The sequence below is a fragment of the Helobdella robusta genome, assembly GCF_000326865.2.
Source record: "Helobdella robusta unplaced genomic scaffold HELROscaffold_73, whole genome shotgun sequence".
NCBI classification, from domain to species: domain Eukaryota; kingdom Metazoa; phylum Annelida; class Clitellata; order Rhynchobdellida; family Glossiphoniidae; genus Helobdella; species Helobdella robusta.
In genome coordinates this window covers 241,558-261,557 of record NW_008705415.1, presented here as the reverse complement: position 1 = coordinate 261,557, position 20,000 = coordinate 241,558, and the positions used below count along the sequence as shown (strand labels likewise).

Below are 20,000 nucleotides of genomic sequence, written 5' to 3'. Positions count from 1 at the left end.
AACAATAAATACATTAGAACAAAAAAATTATACATACATGGACTACAACTTTACAATTTGATGATTTTTCAGTTTCATTCAGTGGCCTACACCTTACAATCACTTTCACATTGTCATTTTGGTCCTGGTGAAATAAGAAAACAATTAGTAAAGTAATTTTTTATTATTTTGTTAAATTTAAAGTAATATAAATCAGTTTGTAAAAATAAATAAATTAAAAGTTATTAATTAGGGCTATTTCATTACATTATTACATTACTAAATATTAAATAATAATGATATTATTAATAATTATTACTTAAGTAATGTAGTTTAATCTTTAATGAAATTGTTGAAAATTTCACAAAAATAATGAAAAATCAGAGAGAAAATTTATTTGTGGAATAGCAAATAATTGAAACATTAAAACATCATATTATATTATATTTAATTATAATCATAAAATCAAATTAAAAACAGGAAAAAACTACTAAAAATAAAAAAATACCAATTAGCTCTAATAGTAATATAACTGATTTATATTACTAATCTTCTAATCTAATCTAATCTTATCTAATCATTCTAATGAATCACAAATGAAACTTACAGTCATAACAGGATAATCCCGGAATCATGTAAAACAACAACAACCTCTTATCATTAAAAGGTAAAAATTAATTAACAAAATAACGCAAAATTAGTAAAAAAATTAGCTTCATTCATTCAGCAAACAACATCTTTCAACATTACCATGGTATTAAAAGAACATTGATTAAGACGGCGAGATTTTTAAATGGCGACGTTGTTTTAAACAGAAATATGGACAACCATAAACGTTATAAATATTGTTGTATATAAATTTATCGATTAATACCCATAATATATACACACAGGATTCTAAGCTCGACAAATACGCACACATTTGTTTCCAATATACTATCACATCATGAATAAAATTACAATATACAGACACACACGATTAAACAAGTTTGCAATCATGTTCACTCAACGTACAATGTTATATCTTCATCCCATCCCATTAAACGTAATGAAGACATGACCATGTGCTAGAAAATTTTGAACCTAACTAACACGATTTTGCAACGAGAAACAATTATAAAATAAACTTTTAAATTATTTTTTCAACATTTTATCAATAAATTCATATAAAATTTGAAATATTTAGCTAGAAATCCAATTGGGGGCTTGAACATGAAGCACTGCTAGTGAATATTGACTTGGAATGTTCAACTGATTGTTTTAAGGACGGATTGTTTTCCTCTGAAGAGAATAACGGTGGTAGGTTGAACTTCTGAAAGTTAAAAAAATTGAAATTTTATTCAGAGGTTCACAAAAAAACTAAATTTTCAAAGATTTACAAATGAAAGTAATGAATTACAAAGAAGTAATAACCTTACCTCAATAGTAAAGCGTTTCTTCTTCACTTTGAAGACCAAATCAGAAGTATCACCGGCGTTATTTGGTAGCAGAGAATTCAATCTAGGTAGCTTTATTACGCGAAACAAACCTAAAATAAAAAACTTTTTCAGCGAAAAAACATAAAATAATCGAAAAATAAATTATTTGAAATAAATTTAAACAACAAATAAATTAGAAGTCACCATTATAATCTTTAAAACTTTCTTCATTTTCAATAGGGGAGCCTGCAAATGATTCCAATCCAACAACTGTATCACACAAATATTCAAATCTTTTCAGCAGATAAGTTGACTTCTAACAAGAAAAATAACAATAACTATTATTAAATAACAACCGCATTATAATGGTTAATAAAAATGAAAAAAGCCAATGCAAACGCCAAGAACGACCGAACTAACTCCTTGAAAGAGCCCAGGGGGTAATGTGATAAGACAAACAGCGTAAGAAGTTCTCATCAAATGGCGCAACGACAGTAGGAATCGACACACGGATGATGCGAAATCCTTTTCATCTTCACCTACGTTGTTCCACAGTGGAGAGGCTAATGATGATATGCCTGATTTTTCACAAAAAATAGTAATTAGTGTTGAAATTAGGAGTTGAATACTTATACAGTAGTACTGAATTCTTGTTAAAACAACAACTTGGAAAAAGAAATAGTATTCTTATTAGCCCAAAAATCAGTAAAAGACTTGAATATTACCGAATTTGTGTGAAAAATTACTTGAAAGCAATTTGCTACAACAAACAATGTCTTTTATTTCCAAAAAATACTTGTTAAATAGGTAAAAATTACTGAATATGACTCAAAAAATACTGAAGAAGGATCTATTAAAATGAAATTTTCAACTTTTCATCTTAAAATAAATAACAAAAATGATGTATTTACATGAAAATTATTGAAGAAAAATACCCAAAAACAATTTACTACAAGAAGAATTTCAAACTTTATTATAAAAATCATATTAAAAATACTGAATCATTACATATTCTCAAGATATTTTCGTGTTTAGTTTGGGAACTTGTGGAGTAGTTTGCACTTTCAATTAGAGATTTGACTTCATTTGCTAGGTTCCACATGTGCGATGCTGAAGAAGACCTGATGAAATAAAATTATTAAAATTTAAATAAAATTATTAAAATGTAAAAAAAATTTGCAGACCCTGACACTAATTTAACAAAAGTACTTTAAATAGTAATAATAACATTTTTAAAAAGCGTTATACAAACTGACTCTGGGTTCTCTGAAATTTCCATATTCTTGAAATAATTTATCTTGCATTTCTCAAGTAACTCAACATCCATCTTTTTTGAGATATCAAAATAGTGGCCAAACTGATCTGAAACACCTTTCTGATGTTGAAAAATAATTAATTTTAATAATAATATTGCAGTAATAATAGCAAGAATAATAATAATAATGAATACAAACCTGAGATCTCATATTTTTATACCTCCATGCAATCTTCAGTTCATCATCACTTTCTTTCTTCTGAGTAGGTAGCTTATCGTTCCTAATGGCTGTAGTATCAAAAATGCCTGGCAAGGCCTGCAAAACCAATATTTATTCGGACATTCATTAAAGATTGAAAAACATTTAAAAAAATCATTATAAATGTTTGAATTAACTTTTAACTCTCTCTAAAGTCTAAACTAACATTGATAAAATATTGGGGATCATGATCTAAGTTAGCAACAAAAAGTTCGTGGTTAGATGCAACACCTTCAGCAAGGAAGTACTTTGTTAATAAACTGCTATATACAGCCCCATCATCTTCTTCTGAAACAAAAAATATTTGAAAAGAATAATAAAATTATTATTAAAATTGAAATAATGTTAATATTATGATTTAATTATGATATAAAATATTAGTTTCTTTAACAACTTAACAAACTTTACTCTAATTATTTTAGTTTTTTTAGTTTAGTCTTTCTTGTATCAATTATTTTGCCGAGACAAATTTAGTATTTCCATTTATTTTAGTATAATTAATAAAGGTACAAAAATAAAAAAAAATGATAAAAATTAAAAAACTACTAATCAGAACAAACTTTTTTTACTTACTAACTGGCAAAGCAATACAATGCAGTCAGTCCAAGTGGACTAACTCCAAGGTAAAATTATCATAAAATTTTTAAAAACTAACCAATGAGCAAAACAGTTCCGACGGCCAATCCGCCACCAAGTACGGCATCGAATGTCGGAACCCCGGTCGACACTAATAATTGTTTGTTAGTTAGAGAGGCCTTTGTTCCCTTTATCTCATTTAATTTCGCGATTTTTTTTGCCTGGAAACCGCACGCGTTAACGTTTACATTTGCGCTCGGCACGGTCATTTTTAAATATTTAAAAGTGAACAAGATAATAACTATGGATGGGTAAGCCTTTAAAAATAACGCAAACCTACACGCAGCGGCTTTAAAACAGCAAGACAAAATTGCTATATTAAGACAACCAAGACACAATTTATTAACAATTCCAAAAAATTTCAACTAGTATAAGTTTCACGATTGCCTAATATTAGGCTTGATATCTCCAAACAGTGCTTGAACGTTTTGCTGCTGCTGCCACACGGGATTCCCAACATTGCCGACATTCACATTCAAACTGTCATGAAACTGACAATGTTGTTGTTGTTGTTCATGGTGATGATGGTGGTCGTGATGTTGATGATCATGGTGATGATGTTGATGGAAATCATTATCAGAAATATTCTCCACACTTGGCAACAAGCTCGTTGGAATTTTCCAATTATTACTGCCAACATTAGAGCCACCACCACCACCAGCAGCAAATGCGCCATCGCCACCGCTACCAAAACTCGGCATGTGTGGCTGGTACAACGGCGAGGATGGAGCAAAATTTAAATTAGGCCTCACAAACATGCCAGAGTAATTTGAAGGTAGAGTCGGAGCATTCGACGGAATTGCCAGTGACCTATCCGACATCATCGTCATCTGCTGCTGCTGTAGCTGCTGTGACTGCTGCTGAAGTAGCAGCAACTTGGCTTCAGGGCCAAAAGAATAGCTGGAGCTAACGCTAGCTCCACCTCGCAGCCAATCATCTTTGAAGATTTGAACGTTCAGTAGTGGGATGATTGTTGAGAGACGTTGGTAGACGTGGGCGAGAACCATTTGCTCGTCTGCGTCCCGACGGATGCGCACGTGCACCGAGCCAGCCTGTTCGTTGGTTGGTTGGTGGGTTGATCGATCGATCGATTGATTAGAAAAGCTTTTATGATTGCTATGAAGTTTGTGATCATTTTTGTTACTAACTGAAGCTTTGAAATTAATAAAAGCGATGAAAAATGCTTTTTTACAAAAATTTAAAAAAAAATTAATCAAAACGACCATTTTTCCGAAAGCAACAGTCCAGAAATGTTCATGTCTAAACTCCAGGACGCCATCTAGCGTCGAGGCTTCACGCAAACATTTGTCCAACTGACCAATCAGGTGAGAGGGAGTGGTCTGCATAATTTCAAGTATAATTACTTTGCTCGGAAGATAACCGACAGACAGACAATACAATTAATTGAGACATTAAATTATTATACGTTATTCAAAGATATAACGAGTGAATGAATGAATGAACGAATGAATAAAAGAACGAACGAACGAATGAATGAAAGAACGAACGAACGAATAAACAAACGAATAAACGAATAAATAAAATAATTATAAAAAGAATGAATGAACAAAGGAAGGGATGAATACAAACCTGTAGCAATATCTTCCCAGTATAGACACTCATGGGTAGCATAGTCCCGCACGTCATCAGAGCTATCCAGATGGCAGCCCACGTATCGATCGAATGATAGGAACTGCGTGATAAAGGGATTAGTGGAATGAAAGAAAGAGTTTATAAATGAATGAATAAATGAATGAACGAGCGAAGAATTTGAGGAATGAAAAATGTATGAAGAAATGGAGAAATCAACGAATTGGAGCTACTGAATAAATAAATGGATAGAGAGAAAAACGATTGGAATGTAAGAGATGAAATTAACAAATAGACTGAATGAATGAGTGAAAGAAAAGCTGAGAAGAAGGAAAATACATTAATCAATTTATAGAATCTAAAAAAAAACTAACTAGAAATCTATGAGGAAGTGTGTGACGATGAGTGCGAGGGCTCCAGCCAATGAGATGAGAACAAACGGATTGATTCTAGGTAGGAGAATCTTAGACAGGCCTGGAACCACGTGACATATGCTGTCGTGATGACGAAGATGATGATGCGGATAATGACGTCACAGAAGCAAAAACGACAGAACAAGTGAATGAATAAACGAACGAACGAATAAATGAATGAAAAAATGAATTAACTAAATTAGACCGCGTGACATAATTTCGCGACGACGATTTTTATGACGACATCACGGCGGAAACAACAAACACCCCGCAACTTGCAACCTCTCGCTAATATCAGTGACGTGCTCTTGCAGCCAGCTACTACTCGAAGCATCCATGACGTGATTGAACGCCGGATTGTCGACCATGTAGGCTATGCAGAGGTGGAATACCAGGGCAAATACCGTCCCCATTAGCAGGCGACCGCTGAAATTAAGGATAGAAATAACGAAATTGAAAGAAAAGAAATTGAAAAAAAATTGAAAAAATACAAAAAAAATTGAAAAGGTTAAGAGGAGTGATGGAAAAGTACAAAGGAGATAACAAATATTGTGGGAAAAATGTGTACAAACGTGTGAACGTCTGGTTGCTCTACTACTCTTTCTATACTGGATGGACAATTTTTTTGTGAAATAATAACGAAATAAATAATAAATAATGATAATATTAATAAACAAATAAAGAATAAAAACTAAATAACCTTTCTTTAATGATAAAAAATGAACCGAGCTGAGCTAGAACTGTACTGGCAAAAACGAAGAGAACTTCAAATCTTTCAAAACTTCGAAAATTATATTGAATAAAAAATTATAAAATAATAAGTTGATAATAATCAAGTAATAATAATAATAAAATAAAAGTAACTATAACATAATTATATTAATAAAAAAGACAGACCCAAATGAATACACAGATGAATGCTGCTGTTGTTGAACCCATATTGTAACCAAACATGTCAGCATACTAAATAACAAGAATAATAATAATAATAATAATACTTATAAATAAAATAATAAACAATAATAATAATAATAGATATAAATAAATAACAATATTAAATTAAAAAATGGTATCTTTATGACCTGAAGAAGTCAAATATCGTTAGGTAAGTGTAGGCAGTCAGGGCTGAGAGGAAATTTAATTGAGAAAATTTAAAGGAATTAAAATATCAAACCAAGGTTATTTCATTCTTAATTAATTACTAAATGTATCAACGCAAGCGCACACACACACACACACTGAATTCAAAAAATTTGAAATGAATTCCATAGGGATCCTCTTGCATTTAAACTTTGTTACTGCAAAAGCATGGCCAGGTGATTTAACCATCTTACCACCAAAATAATTACATATAGATATATATATGTATTTCTAATGCAATTAATCCTAACTGACTGACTAACTAGCAAACTCACCCATGCTGTTTGTGGATATGCACCACATTAAAAGTATAACAGTGCTAATGATGTTAATACCACAGGAGAGCAAAATTTTTTTAGCCTGGACAGAATGGAAAATATAATTATTATTAATACATGAATTATAATAATTAGTATTTAAAGGAATATTAATTTTTTAATAAAATGATAAAAATGTGACTGAGAAAAAAGATAGAGAGAGAGAGAGAGAGAGAAAGAGAGAGATATTTTAAAATGAGAATACTAAAGATGAAACAGCTAGGCTATTAATTGGATTAACAACTGAAAGAATATCAATTAGTTTTTTCTTTAAATTAATTAAATTAAATTGAAAAAAATACATACAGGTTGTTGTTTGAACAGCTTCCTGGCTTCATTTTTCAGGGAACAATAATTCGACTGGTTCTCTCTATAAAATGGATGAACTGTTCCCTAAACATTTCGTTTTATGTTAGCTAGATTATATTTCAATTTTTATTAAATAACATCTTGAAAAAATTAAAAATTTTTTTGCTGAAACATGTAAAGTAAAAGGTGTAAACGTAATATCATATTTATGCGTTTGATTCATTTAATTAAAGTGAATTAAAAACAAAATATATTCAAACTATTAAATCCGGGACATCAATTTTAGTGGGGGCATTCATTATTTTAATTATTAAAACAAATTAAATTATGATTTCTATCAAATTTTAATGAGTATCACTTTTAATCAGAAAAAAGTGAACTTTGATGTAAATAAAACGAAGTTAAATCGATGTTGCTAATTCAATTTTTATACTCGCTATACATACAATTGACTCTCCATCGGATTTTTTTATTTCACTTCAATAAACGTAAAATTAACTAGAAATAAATTGCAGGCCGTAAGAAAATACAAGTTAAAGTACCGAAAAATTAGGACTCCATTTGCAAACTTAAATTTGACTACTTTAATTGCAATGCTGACACCACAACACACACATACACACACACTTATGTATACATACATATTTAAACTATACATAAATAGTAGATAAGTTGAAAAGAAGTATCACCCACACTTATCTAGTAAATGTTTTTCTACACATAGAAGCATCACAAATATTAACAAATAATCACACATGTAAGCATATTGTCACTATAGTAATATTATTTTCATAAAAAATTATAATTCATTTCCATTCTTCTTTCATAATTTTGAGTGTGTCAGTAGTTAGCTGGGGTCCAATTAGTGGGTGCAGTTGCATGAGCCATGTACAGAGCCAACTAGAAAAGTGGAAAAGTATAAGAAATTATAATTATATCTATAAATCTTAAAAATTTCAATTAATTTTAGTGGCTGTAGTGAAGTGATATTGAAAATAGTAATTGAAAATTTATTATTTAAATTTAATCCAATTATTGACAATTGTTATATGATGATAGGATTCTGAAAAAAATGAGTAAATGGTTAAAAAACTTACAATAGATAACAGCAGACAGCTGTTTCAACCAGCATGGTTTGAATAATTCTGTGTATTTATAAAAAAAAATGAAATTCAACTTTTTTGTAGTATATTTAAAATTAAATAAACATTAAATAAACAGTAATTGACATACATATTCCTTATTATTTATTAAAATATAAAATTCATGTACAATTACTATTACAGTACTACACACAGAGTTAAAGATCAGGTTTTGTGGAGGTCGATGGTCGCAAATGTCCTGAAAGAATGAGGCGTGAGAAAGAAGAAGTACCCCGTTTATAAATTTTATCCTTAAAATTTTAAGACTAACCCTCGATTAGGTCCTTTCGGGATAAACCAGGGAACGACACCCCCCACGACCGCCCAGAACAAAGTGAAGCCCAAAAGCGCCCAGTACGCCATTTTTAAAGATTAATTAAATCAAATTACTGAATAAATTAATTTTTTAAAATTTAATGACTCAAAAAGTTAAATTAACGGACGATTTTATTGAACTTTCGGCCCTGTTTACTTTATAATTTGTATTATCATAATGCAATAAATACTAGTGTTGCCGTTTTGAAAAACGACCGTTAAGCCAAAACAATGTTGCCGTTTACAAATAATTCTCACGTTCGAAATAACTTATGCCCGTTCTAACGCACCTTCCAAACGCTAGATCACTCCAATACGTAATCTTTGAGAAACAAATCATTAAAAAATAGAATAAAGTCATTTTACGAAACTCTTCACCACTAAGCTAGCACTAAATATAGTTAGTCACAGTTATCACAATCTTGACAAATCAGCCATCTCAGGAATAGACAAACGAAACCACTATTAAATTAGGACGTTTCCGAATTAGAGCTTCTACAAATTATGATGTGACCATCATCTGCGTCTGCTCTTGAACTCTGCACGGCGTATCAACTTCAGTTCCCATTGTATCCTCCTCGATGTATTCAACAGTCTCAGAGAGAACAACTGTTGTACCTTTCTTGTATGTGTAGTCACCTTGCCTGGAGGAATATATCGATGGAAATTAATATAATTAATCAGCTAGAAAATAATATAGAAATATAAATTAAATATTGCTATTTCGTTGAATAGAATACACTAGAAAAAGAAACAAAATTATTCAAATGATTGTTTTAATAAAAAATTTAACATACACATTGACAACATGCATTATTTTCAAGCATTCAACAAAAAGTAATGTTCAGAATTTAACGGTGAAAACGTTATAAAATAAATTAAATAATAATTAACAGAATTAACATCATAATTACAACATAACCGTCATCATCACGACCAAATTCACGCCCCACACACTAACCTCACTCCCTTCTTAGTGGCCACATTAAATGGTCTCAGGTACTCTGTCTTCTCTTTGGTAATTACGCAAAGGTCAACATTTGAACCAGAGCCAAGGTCATTGAAGATACCCGCTGCTATGGCATCGTGCACTAACTGCATCGCCTCCTGACGCTATTTTGTGGGTGTAAAAAAAAAACCACAGATCAAAATCAGAATAAAACTAGGCAAAATAAATAATTATGACGATCATATTAACTATAATTTTCATCAATTATTTTATTATAATAATTTTAATAATAATAAGGACGATGACGTCAAATCACCTCCATGTTTATTTTGTATCTGCTCTCAAAGACTGCCATTGCAGCCAAAGATCCAGAACCTAGAAGAAAAATAAGACAACTATGAAAAGGATGAAACTTCTACACTAAATTACTTAGACAGACAGACAGACACACACACACAAACACACAACAAAAACCTGTCCATCTCCAACCAGCCCAACAACTAACCCATAGTGACGTAAGGTAGTGACGTGGAACTGCCATGGGGGTGAATTGATAATAGGTGGGGCCCTGTCACGTCCACGCCCCCAAGTACAAGGGCCGCACTTATGTGGCCACTATATCTAAAAATAGCAAAGAAAATATTTCGCTAATCGCTAACGTAGCACACTAATTATATTTTCTGCCACTAATTTATCACAGTAGCTACATCCTTAATCACTAATTCATTACACTAATTACACACCTAATAAATGGCAAAACTAATCACCTAAAAAGAAACTGCCTAATCATCCTGTTGGCAGCAACGACTCGAGGCGTCCGACCAGTATTCAGCCTAATCAGCTCCATGTTGCTCTCAATCATTTTTGTAGTTCTGTCTGTGTCAGCTGCCGTACCAGCACCACAACAACTGTTCATATTTTGATTTTTCTTTCATCAATTCATCCACTTAATCATTCTTTCATCTATTTATTCATTCATCTATCTTTCCATAAATACATTAATTTATCCATTCATTCAACCATGCACTCATTCATTCATTCATTAATTCAGGAGGTGAAAATGTACAATACCACCCACCAAACAAAATCAAAACCAAAGAAAAAATACCAAAAAATTATTACTAGATATTGTCAGCAATGCGATGAATCTTTGAACAATTTTTATCAGCCACAATGGTGTCACTTGTGGCTCTTGTGTCAGCTCCTAGGACCACACCATCCTAAATTTTTGAAGCAAAATTCCCAAATTAAGATAAACATATTAAATTGAATTAAGGAAATCTTAACAATCTACTTAATTAAGTGGAAATATTAAATTTTACAATAAAATTTTCTAGTCAAAGCAAGAATATCAAACTAAACTAAAAAATTTTTGAAAATTCACTAAATATCTAAATAAATATAATTTTATCTAAAAATTAACATAAATGAATTAAAAAGCAAGATAAAATGACACATAAGAACCAGTAAAAAATAAAAATTAAACTGATTAACATTAAATTAAATCATTAAATGTAATTTGCAAGTTCATGTCTAATTAGGAATCAAATACCTCTGTTACAATTTAAAAAAAAATAATAAATAATATAAATCATTATATTTTATAAATAATTAATGAAGCCAAAATTTACTTTAAAGACAACTCCAGCAATAGTTGTGCCTGTTTTAGTGGCCTTTGGGTGCTTGAAGCCCTGCTTTGCCAAAACTGCATTCCTGTCAAGTGAAGTAACCAACAAGTATAATTTAAATTTAATTCAATGATTAAATTTTATTGATTTTCTAAATATATTTTTATAAAAAAAGGGACACAAAACTTTGTGACAAAACATTTGTCTCTCATGTTATGATATGAATCCATCAGAAAGATGCTTGATGATGATGATAGGTTTTAATACTGTCCCCAAGGTAATTTAGATTAATAATTATTAGATAAATTAGTAATTTTAATTGTAATTACAAAATTAAAATAAATTTGATTTTGATTGGATTGGGAGGATGACTTGCAAACAAATAAAACTTGAAAAAAGAAGAAAATTTTTTGGTCAAAATTTAAAACAACAATTTAAAACAATAATTTTTAATAAAAATAAAATTTCACCTTCTACAGTTTTCAAACGAAAACCCTCCCTGATTTAATTCATCTAGGATACCAGCCATTTTATCGCCAGTTTACGGTTTATATGACAAAGAAACGACAACTGATACTTCACTTTTAAAATAAAACATTTGCATATCTTTGCAAGTAACATTGGTAATAATAATGAAACTCTACAAAAAGTTTTTTTTTAACGAAAATTCAGTATTGATAAAACAAGGTATGTAACTCTTTTCATAAATTTATGAGTGTATGCATGCCTGTTTGTGTGTACGTATACATGTGTATTAGTATTGTATTAGTAGTGTATTAGTGATGTATTTTTGTGGTGTGAGTGTGTGTTTGAATCCGAATCTGTATGCTTATATTTAGAATGTATGATAGAGATTTAAAAAGAAAGAGAAAAAGTAAGAGAGAGAGAGAAAAGAGAGAGAGAGAGAGAGAGAGAGAGAGAGAGAGAGAGAGAGGGAGAAAGAAAGAATTACATATTCATCTATTAGAATTATAATAATAAACAGAGACACGCCATCACAATAACCATAATCATCATCATCTCCATCATTCTCATCATCATCTTCTTCTTCATCATCCTCCTCCTCATCATCTGACTAATGTTTGTTCAGCGTCAAATTCCCAAAGGAAATGACTTTATTATTTTCTATATTAACTGTAATAACAATTGGACGATTTGATCAACGCTAACTGTACAAGCATACATACATACATACGTACATACGTACATATATATATATATATATATATATATATATATATATATATATACATATACATACATACATACATACATACATACATACATACATACATACATACATACATACATACATACATACATACATACATACATACATACATACATACATACATACATACATTCGTTAGTTTCGAACTTTTGCCAAACATTTCTAGTGATAAGCGTCACTAGCATTGGGCTTAACTATCTTGGAGTCTTTTATTCAAATTATAAGAATAATTAATTATATTTATGAATATAATATTTTTATTATTCTTTTATTCTAACATAAAAATTTTATTTTGTAAATTTATTTTAAATTTTCAATTGAGATAGATAAAAATGAGAAGCAAAGAAACAACAACAACAACAACAGTCATCGCTAACGAAGCTGTAACCGCCGGGATCTCTGGCAGCACTACTAGCAACAATAGTAATAATAACAACAATGATACTAATAACATCAACAATAACATCAACAACAACAGCAGCAGCAGCACAAACGCACTAAACAACAGCAAAACAAAATTTAAAACTGCCGAAATAATTGACCGTCCTAGAACCCCGCCCCCAACGGGCCCCATTATCGAACTACGCAGCCGAGAAGTCATCTTTGCCATTTTGATCTTCTTCCTCTTAGCCGTAGTCACGGGTTTGATTGTGGTTCTTAGTTCCTACCAGATGAAAAATTTGTCGATGACGGTTGGCGATGCAAGACCGGTTGAGAAGAGGGGTGAGAAAAAGCAGTTTTGCCAGAATACAGGCTCGTCTAGGTTTGGAATTGGTATATCATTTCTTTGTCTGTTTGTCAGTTCGTTCGTTCATTGTTCGTTCGTTCGGTCATCCATCCATCCATCCATACTTTAAAGTATTCTTTCATTTATGAATTCATCATCCATTCATTCATTCGTTCATCCATTCATTTATTCATTCATCAATCTATCTATCCATTCATTTAGACAAGAGTCAAAGAAGACGAGAGAAAATAGATACGCGGATTTGTTCAGACGCATGGACTTCAGCGCACACCCCTGCGACGACTTCTGGAAATATTCATGCGGTCGATTCCTTGCTGAAAACAAAATTCCGGAAGGAAAAGGATCCATCGGGCTCGATGACATGGTCACGTGACATGTGATGATAATGATGATGATGATGATGATGATGATGATGATGATGATGATGATGATGATGATGATGATGATGATGGTTGTGATGACGACGATGAGAAAGAACTGATAGGAATATTTTAGTTGTGAATGAATGAGAAAATGAGTGAGTGAAGAAATGTTCCAATAAACGATGAACCGATTTTTCACAGGCCATAAACCAGACGAAACGAATAATCGAAACGGTCATTCGGTCGGATATTGCCGACAATCACCGAACCAACCCCGACTCTGCGGTCAGAAAGATGAAACAGTTTTACGATACTTGCACTCTGGGAAACAAAACGAAGTTGAAAAAATTTGACGGCCTGATGAAACACGCTGGAACCTGGTTGAAATATGGTCTGTCGCTGTTTCGTTAATATCTTCATCCTCGCTGTAGATCCCAGTATTCCCACATACAAACACACATCCACTGATACAAACACACGTACAAACACACAAACAAACACATAGACAATGAAATAAAACATACAAACAAATATACAGACAAAGAAATAAAACATACAAACAAATATACAGACAAAGAAATAAAACATACAAACAAACATACAGATGAAGAAATAAAACATACAAACAAACATACAGACAAAGAAATAAACGTTCAAAGGATGCTGACTCTGCTAATTATTGAGCTTGACTTGCAAGCACTGTTCTCTATGGCCATCACAAAACAAGCTTTGGTCAAAGATACCAACATAATCATGGTTAATTAACCTTTAACCTTTAATTATGATAATAATACTTGTTATTATTATTTATTGCGTTTGATTTGATACAATTTTATACTTTATACAACAACAACTACTACTACTACAGCTACTACTACTACTACTACCACTACTACTACTACTACTACTACAGCTACTACTACTAATACTACTACTTACTACTACTACTACCACTACTACTACTACTACTACTACTACTACTACTACCACTACTACTACTACTACTACTACTACTACTACCACTACTACTACTACTACTACTACTACTACCTACTACTACTACTACCTACTATATAAATTCTCCATACCATACCATACCATACCATACCATACCATACCATACCATACCATACCATACCATACCATACCATACCATACCATACCATACCATACCATACCATACCATACTACTACTACTACCACTACCACTACTACTACTACCACTACTACTACCACTACTTCTACCACTACTACTACTACTTTTACCACCATAATATTAATAATAATAATTTATATAATTATGACAACTATAATTGTTTTGTTATAAAATTTTGTGTAAAAGTTGAGTCCGGCCACACTGCCATTACCGTCTTCCTTTTACAAGTTCATCCATCACAATCACCATCATAAAAGTAATAATAATAATAACAATAATAATAATAATAATAATAATAATAAAAATAACAATAATAATAATAAAAATGATAATGATAATAATAATAATGATGATGAAATGGACAATTCTGGCGAGTTCATAAAGAGCACCTACGATGAAAATAATAATACTTACAGCAAACTAGACCATAAAAACAAAAACAACAACAACAATAACAACAACAACAACAATAACAACAATAATAATGGTATTAATGATGAAGATAATAATAATAATAACATTAATAATAATATTAATAGTAACAATAACTACTCAATTCATGATAATACAACAAAGGATGTTGTGTACAACTCGACGGACGTAACTACTGAAGCCAACAACAACAACAACAACAACAACAACGATAATAATAATAGTAATAATAACAACAATAATACTGATTACATTATTTTTAACAACAACAACAACAACAACAATGGCAATGACACTAATTACATTAACGACAATGATAAAAACCTTACTAACATCAACAACAACAACATCAACAACAACAGCAACAGCGACAGCAAGAACAACAACAACAGCAACAACAACATCACAAAGCCGATGGCAGTGATGTCGGCCTATAGGGAACTGATAATGAAAATTGTTAGATATGTCAGAGAGAGCAGGGAGAGACAAAGGAAAAGTAGTAGAAAAGTGAAACAACATCATAAAAATCAACAACAATATCATCAACAACAACATCAACAACAACATCAACAAAGACATCGGAGAGATATCGAATATAGCTACCAAACAAACAACATCAACTATAACAACAACAACAACGACAACAACAACAACAATAATAATAGTAATAATGAAAACAGTGACGATACTGAGGGTGATGATGATGATGACGACGACGGTGTTGATTATGACACTCATGATGAGAATAGAGATGGTAACGATGATGATGATGACGATGATGATGATGATGGTGATGATGGAAAAAATATAAATAGCAGCAGCAGCAGCAGCAACAACAACAACAACAACAACATCATAACCAACAGTCAAATTGATGAAAGCACATATGAAAGCATGGAAGCTAGAAATACAACCGAAAATACTACTACTACTACTTCTACTACTTCTACTACTACTACTACTACTAATAATAATAATAATAATAATAACAACAAAAACAATAATAATAATAATAAAAGAAGCAGGGGACAGAACAGAAGAACAGCGGAAAATCTGATAAAATTTGAGCAAAAATTGGCCGAAGTAATATTTATTATTAATATTAGTTATATTATTATTATTATTATTAGTTATATTAGTATTAGTTATATTTTTATTATTATTATTATTTGTTATATTATTATTATTATTAGTTATATTATTATTTTTAGTTATATTATAATAATAATTATTATTATTATTGTTAGTTATATTATTAATATTAATATTATTATTATTATTTTATTATTATTATAATTGTTGTTATTCAGTTTCAAAGTACTGAAGATGTTGAGCCTGTCATACAGAATGTCTCGCAAATTATCGAGAGTATCACCATTATGAATAACGTAAGAATGAATGAACGAATGAATGAATGGATGGATGGATGAACGAATGAATGGATGAACGAACGAATGAATGAATGAATGAATGAATGAATGAATGAATGAATGAATGAATGAATGAATGAATGAATGAATGAATGAATGAATGAATGAATGAATGAATGAATGAATGAATGAACGAACGAACGAACGAACGAACGAATGAATGGATAAATGAATGAATGAATAAAAAATTAATGCCCAGGATTCTTGGATGAAGTTTTTCTCATCCTTCTCACCTTCCATCAATCTCTCAACACTAATCGCTATCGACGATTACAATTACTTTTTGAACGTATCCAAACTATGGATGGATACTGATAACAAGTCAGTGGTACTACTACCATAACTACTACTACTACTACTACTACTACTACTACTTTTACTACCACTACCACTGCTACTACAGCTACTACTACAGCTACTACTACAACATTAATAACACTATTTTTTAATAATTAATAACAATAACAACAATAACAGCATAAACTTATTGTTGTTGTTATTGCTGTAGAACGAAGGATGACTATCTAGGATGGCAGCTGATGTTCCAGCTCTTCGTTCCAATGCTCCAGGCCAATCTCGACATCCGGGAAACCTACGATGAGTTAATCAAACTTAGGAGAGGAAAGTATAGAGGTATGAATGAATGGATGGATGAATGGATGGATGGATGGATAAATGAATGAATGAATGGATGGATGGATGTATGGATGGATGAATGAATGAATGAATGAATAAATGAATGAATGAATAAATGAATGAAGGAATGGATGGATGGGTGGGTGGATGGATGGATGGATGGATGGAAGGATGGATGGACGGATGGACGGATGGACGGATGGACGAATGAACGAACGAATGAATGAATGAATAAAAAAACGAAAGAATGAGTAACGACCAAAAAACTTAGATTGCGTGGAGTTGACGAAGTTCCATTTCGAAGAAGTTGTTGGTTCAGAATACGTCAGGCACGGAGACGGCCGAATTGAAAGAGCGATTCAAGTGGTACTAACGCCTGCTTCTTCTTCTATTATTATTATTATTAATATTATTATTATTATTATTATTATTATTATTACCCTTTATACACACATACACATGTTTATACACGTGCATGTATGTTTTTGTATCATTATGCCTTATACAAAAAGTACACCAAAACAGATATATAATATACTATACACAAACACACATCACACACACACACAAATTTACTTTCACCAAAACACACACGTATACACACTTGAACATACAAATACACAGACACACACCACACACACATACTTCCACCAAAACACACACAAACACACTCTTGAACAAACAGATACACACACACACACATACAAACACACACACAGACATACTAATGAAAATACATAGTAGAACAAAACAATGAAATAATATTATAACTACCATCATAGGTTAAAGAGATGATTTTAGAGATTGTAGACATCTACAATCTGACCCTCGATAAGAACAACTGGATGGACAATGAAACAAGATGGCGGGCTCAGGAAAAGGTAAGACTTCCGGTGGCCATTTTGTTTAACCTAAAGTCGTCCACTTGTGGGTTGTTTCCGGTAGCCATTTTGGATTATATACCGAAAATAATGTACTTACAATAAAAGAATAATACAACTAAATAATAACAAAATAATAATAGTAATAATAATTATAATAATAATTATTTTATAACAAATAATATAATTCCTCTTCAGTTGAATAACCTCCAGTTTGTCGTGGGAGCCAATGATTTCATCCTGAATGAGACTACATTGAATAAGCATTTCCAACACGTCTGTATCTATAATAACAACAACAACAACATTAACAACAATAATAACAATAATAACAATAATCTATAATATAAAAAATAATATATATATATATATATATATAATATATATATATGTTGGTATAAATTCGCAAGAATTTATAGAATATTGTAAAAAATATAATATACATATATTATACAATATAAAGTATATATACGCTTAATTTGAGACAAAAAATACCCCAAAATACACTCAAATTTGCGTAAAAAGGTACATATATGGGAGAATACTTCGCATTTTGAGAACATTCTGGAACTGAAGAGGAACCGGAGACGCGAGAATCAAGAGACTTACGAGTTGAACTTGCAGGAGTCGTCAGTTCATTCGTTCATCTATTCATTCATTCCATTAAAACCAAGCTGTTCGACGACATATGAATAGAACACATAAAATAATAATAAAATAATTAATGACAATAATAATTACAAGTAATTGAATGATGATAATTGTATTTTTTTCTCGCTAGAATGCAAATAAACGCCTTAGACAGAAACGCATATTACTCTATATTTGAGAACAGTGTAGGTAAGTATGCATGCATACATACATGCATGTATGCATGCATGTATGTATGTATGTTTGTATGTAAGTATGTATGTATGTATGTATGTATGCATGTTTGTATGCAATAATAATAATAATAATAATTTTTTAGGTTTTCCCGCGGGTCTCTTCCAATCCCCTCATTATACAGATGATGGTTACAGGTTGATTTCTGATGATGATGATGATGATAATGATGTTAATGAAGGTGATGACGATGATGATGTTGATGATGACGAAGATGTTGGTCATCCATCCATAAACTCTAGCCAATTACATTCGCGCATCTATAAATAGAACATAAATATCAGCCAATTATTTTACGGGTAGATAAGAATTTTAACCATTCATGTTCATTCGTTCATAAATTCAAAATGAAACTCCAACCAATCACATTCATCCACCAATAAATATGTAAAACTTGTCCGCCAATCGTAACCACCCATCCATAGATACATAAACTATGGTTCTTTGGGTACAACAATAGCCCATGAAATCTTCCACGTGTTTGATATACAAGGTAATAATACCATTAACATAATTTATTCATTTATTCATGGAACTAATAACAAATTCTAACCAATCACATCCGTTCATTTAGTTTCATAACATAGATCAACCATTTACCCGCAAAAAAACTCAAAGAAAATCTAACCAATCACATTTATCCATTCAAGTTATTATCCCAATTTATTAATTTATTTATAATTAAGGCTCCGCCTACGATTTTGAGGGCAAACAAAACAATTGGTGGTCGGAAAATACATATTCAGAATTCAAAAAAGGAACTGACTGCTTGGAGAATGTCTATTCCGTGCTCTTTGTTGACGATATGCAGGTCTGTGTAGTAAGTGTGTGTGTGTGTATGTGTGTGTGTGCATGTGAGTAAGTGTGTGTGTGTGTGTATGTGTGTGTG

General features: G+C 31.3%; 7 protein-coding genes across 7 annotated transcripts in view; 2 read left to right on the top strand and 5 right to left on the bottom strand.

Moving 5' to 3' along the window:
* HELRODRAFT_103862 (hypothetical protein) overlaps positions 1–717 on the bottom strand; it is an 8,317-nt gene extending 7,600 nt beyond the window's left edge. Inside the window, exons 1-2 of the mRNA XM_009031390.1 lie at positions 587–717; positions 38–124 (exon numbers count right to left, since the gene is read on the bottom strand). Of these exons, the coding sequence (XP_009029638.1) occupies positions 38–124; positions 587–592 (93 nt within the window). The 5' untranslated portion in view covers positions 593–717. The remainder of the gene's footprint in view (positions 1–37; positions 125–586) is intronic.
* Positions 718–1,346: 629 nt separating this feature from the next.
* Positions 1,347–3,756, bottom strand: HELRODRAFT_89732 (hypothetical protein; the record flags this gene model as incomplete). Its single annotated transcript, XM_009031366.1, has 8 exons — positions 1,347–1,507; positions 1,602–1,710; positions 1,818–1,975; positions 2,406–2,507; positions 2,646–2,768; positions 2,848–2,968; positions 3,078–3,199; positions 3,567–3,756. 8 exons carry the CDS (start codon positions 3,754–3,756, stop codon positions 1,347–1,349), a joined length of 1,086 nt encoding a protein of 361 aa, XP_009029614.1.
* Positions 3,757–3,865: 109 nt separating this feature from the next.
* HELRODRAFT_194308 (hypothetical protein) lies at positions 3,866–7,665 on the bottom strand. Its single transcript, XM_009031389.1, has 12 exons — positions 7,577–7,665; positions 7,314–7,400; positions 6,966–7,050; positions 6,641–6,675; positions 6,448–6,521; positions 6,251–6,331; positions 6,123–6,158; positions 5,833–5,976; positions 5,512–5,631; positions 5,138–5,240; positions 4,771–4,887; positions 3,866–4,599 (listed from the first exon to the last, which is right to left on the bottom strand). Exons 1-12 carry the CDS (start codon positions 7,613–7,615, stop codon positions 3,925–3,927), a joined length of 1,596 nt encoding a protein of 531 aa, XP_009029637.1. The 5' UTR covers positions 7,616–7,665; the 3' UTR covers positions 3,866–3,924.
* A 457-nt stretch (positions 7,666–8,122) lies between these two features.
* Positions 8,123–8,821, bottom strand: HELRODRAFT_89692 (hypothetical protein; the record flags this gene model as incomplete). The annotated part of the gene is made up of 3 exons (XM_009031359.1): positions 8,123–8,216; positions 8,414–8,461; positions 8,730–8,821. The coding sequence occupies 3 exons, from the start codon at positions 8,819–8,821 to the stop codon at positions 8,123–8,125; spliced, it is 234 nt and encodes a 77-aa protein (XP_009029607.1).
* Positions 8,822–8,894: 73 nt separating this feature from the next.
* On the bottom strand, positions 8,895–11,890 carry HELRODRAFT_103856 (hypothetical protein). Its single transcript, XM_009031388.1, has 8 exons — positions 11,821–11,890; positions 11,354–11,435; positions 10,845–10,942; positions 10,490–10,630; positions 10,228–10,343; positions 10,039–10,097; positions 9,735–9,886; positions 8,895–9,417 (listed from the first exon to the last, which is right to left on the bottom strand). Exons 1-8 carry the CDS (start codon positions 11,877–11,879, stop codon positions 9,276–9,278), a joined length of 849 nt encoding a protein of 282 aa, XP_009029636.1. The 5' UTR covers positions 11,880–11,890; the 3' UTR covers positions 8,895–9,275.
* A 1,023-nt stretch (positions 11,891–12,913) lies between these two features.
* On the top strand, positions 12,914–14,456 carry HELRODRAFT_181595 (hypothetical protein; the record flags this gene model as incomplete). Its single annotated transcript, XM_009031387.1, has 4 exons — positions 12,914–13,344; positions 13,579–13,693; positions 13,893–14,082; positions 14,329–14,456. The coding sequence occupies 4 exons, from the start codon at positions 12,914–12,916 to the stop codon at positions 14,454–14,456; spliced, it is 864 nt and encodes a 287-aa protein (XP_009029635.1).
* A 748-nt stretch (positions 14,457–15,204) lies between these two features.
* HELRODRAFT_181594 (hypothetical protein) overlaps positions 15,205–20,000 on the top strand; it is a gene marked incomplete at both ends in the record, with an annotated part of 7,569 nt that continues 2,773 nt past the window's right edge. The window contains 10 exons of the mRNA XM_009031386.1: positions 15,205–15,735; positions 16,590–16,667; positions 16,909–17,030; positions 17,218–17,342; positions 17,617–17,711; positions 18,128–18,226; positions 18,425–18,502; positions 18,752–18,855; positions 19,537–19,604; positions 19,798–19,922. Coding sequence (XP_009029634.1) covers positions 15,205–15,735; positions 16,590–16,667; positions 16,909–17,030; positions 17,218–17,342; positions 17,617–17,711; positions 18,128–18,226; positions 18,425–18,502; positions 18,752–18,855; positions 19,537–19,604; positions 19,798–19,922 — 1,425 coding nt within the window. The remainder of the gene's footprint in view (positions 15,736–16,589; positions 16,668–16,908; positions 17,031–17,217; positions 17,343–17,616; positions 17,712–18,127; positions 18,227–18,424; positions 18,503–18,751; positions 18,856–19,536; positions 19,605–19,797; positions 19,923–20,000) is intronic.

Coding starts and splice junctions, on each gene's coding strand:
- HELRODRAFT_194308 (XM_009031389.1), bottom strand. CDS start 7,615: ATGAATGCCCCCACTAAAATTGATGTCCCGGATTTAATA. Junction 5,632..5,832: donor GTCACTGATATTAGCGAGAG/GTTGCAAGTTGC, acceptor TCATCACGACAG/CATATGTCACGTGGTTCCAG. Junction 5,241..5,511: donor CACTTCCTCATAGATTTCTA/GTTAGTTTTTTT, acceptor TTTATCACGCAG/TTCCTATCATTCGATCGATA.
- HELRODRAFT_103856 (XM_009031388.1), bottom strand. CDS start 11,879: ATGGCTGGTATCCTAGATGAATTAAATCAGGGAGGGTTTTCGTTTGAA. Junction 10,344..10,489: donor ATTAGGCAGTTTCTTTTTAG/GTGATTAGTTTT, acceptor TGCTATTTTTAG/ATATAGTGGCCACATAAGTG. Junction 10,098..10,227: donor ACTACCTTACGTCACTATGG/GTTAGTTGTTGG, acceptor TTTTTCTTCTAG/GTTCTGGATCTTTGGCTGCA.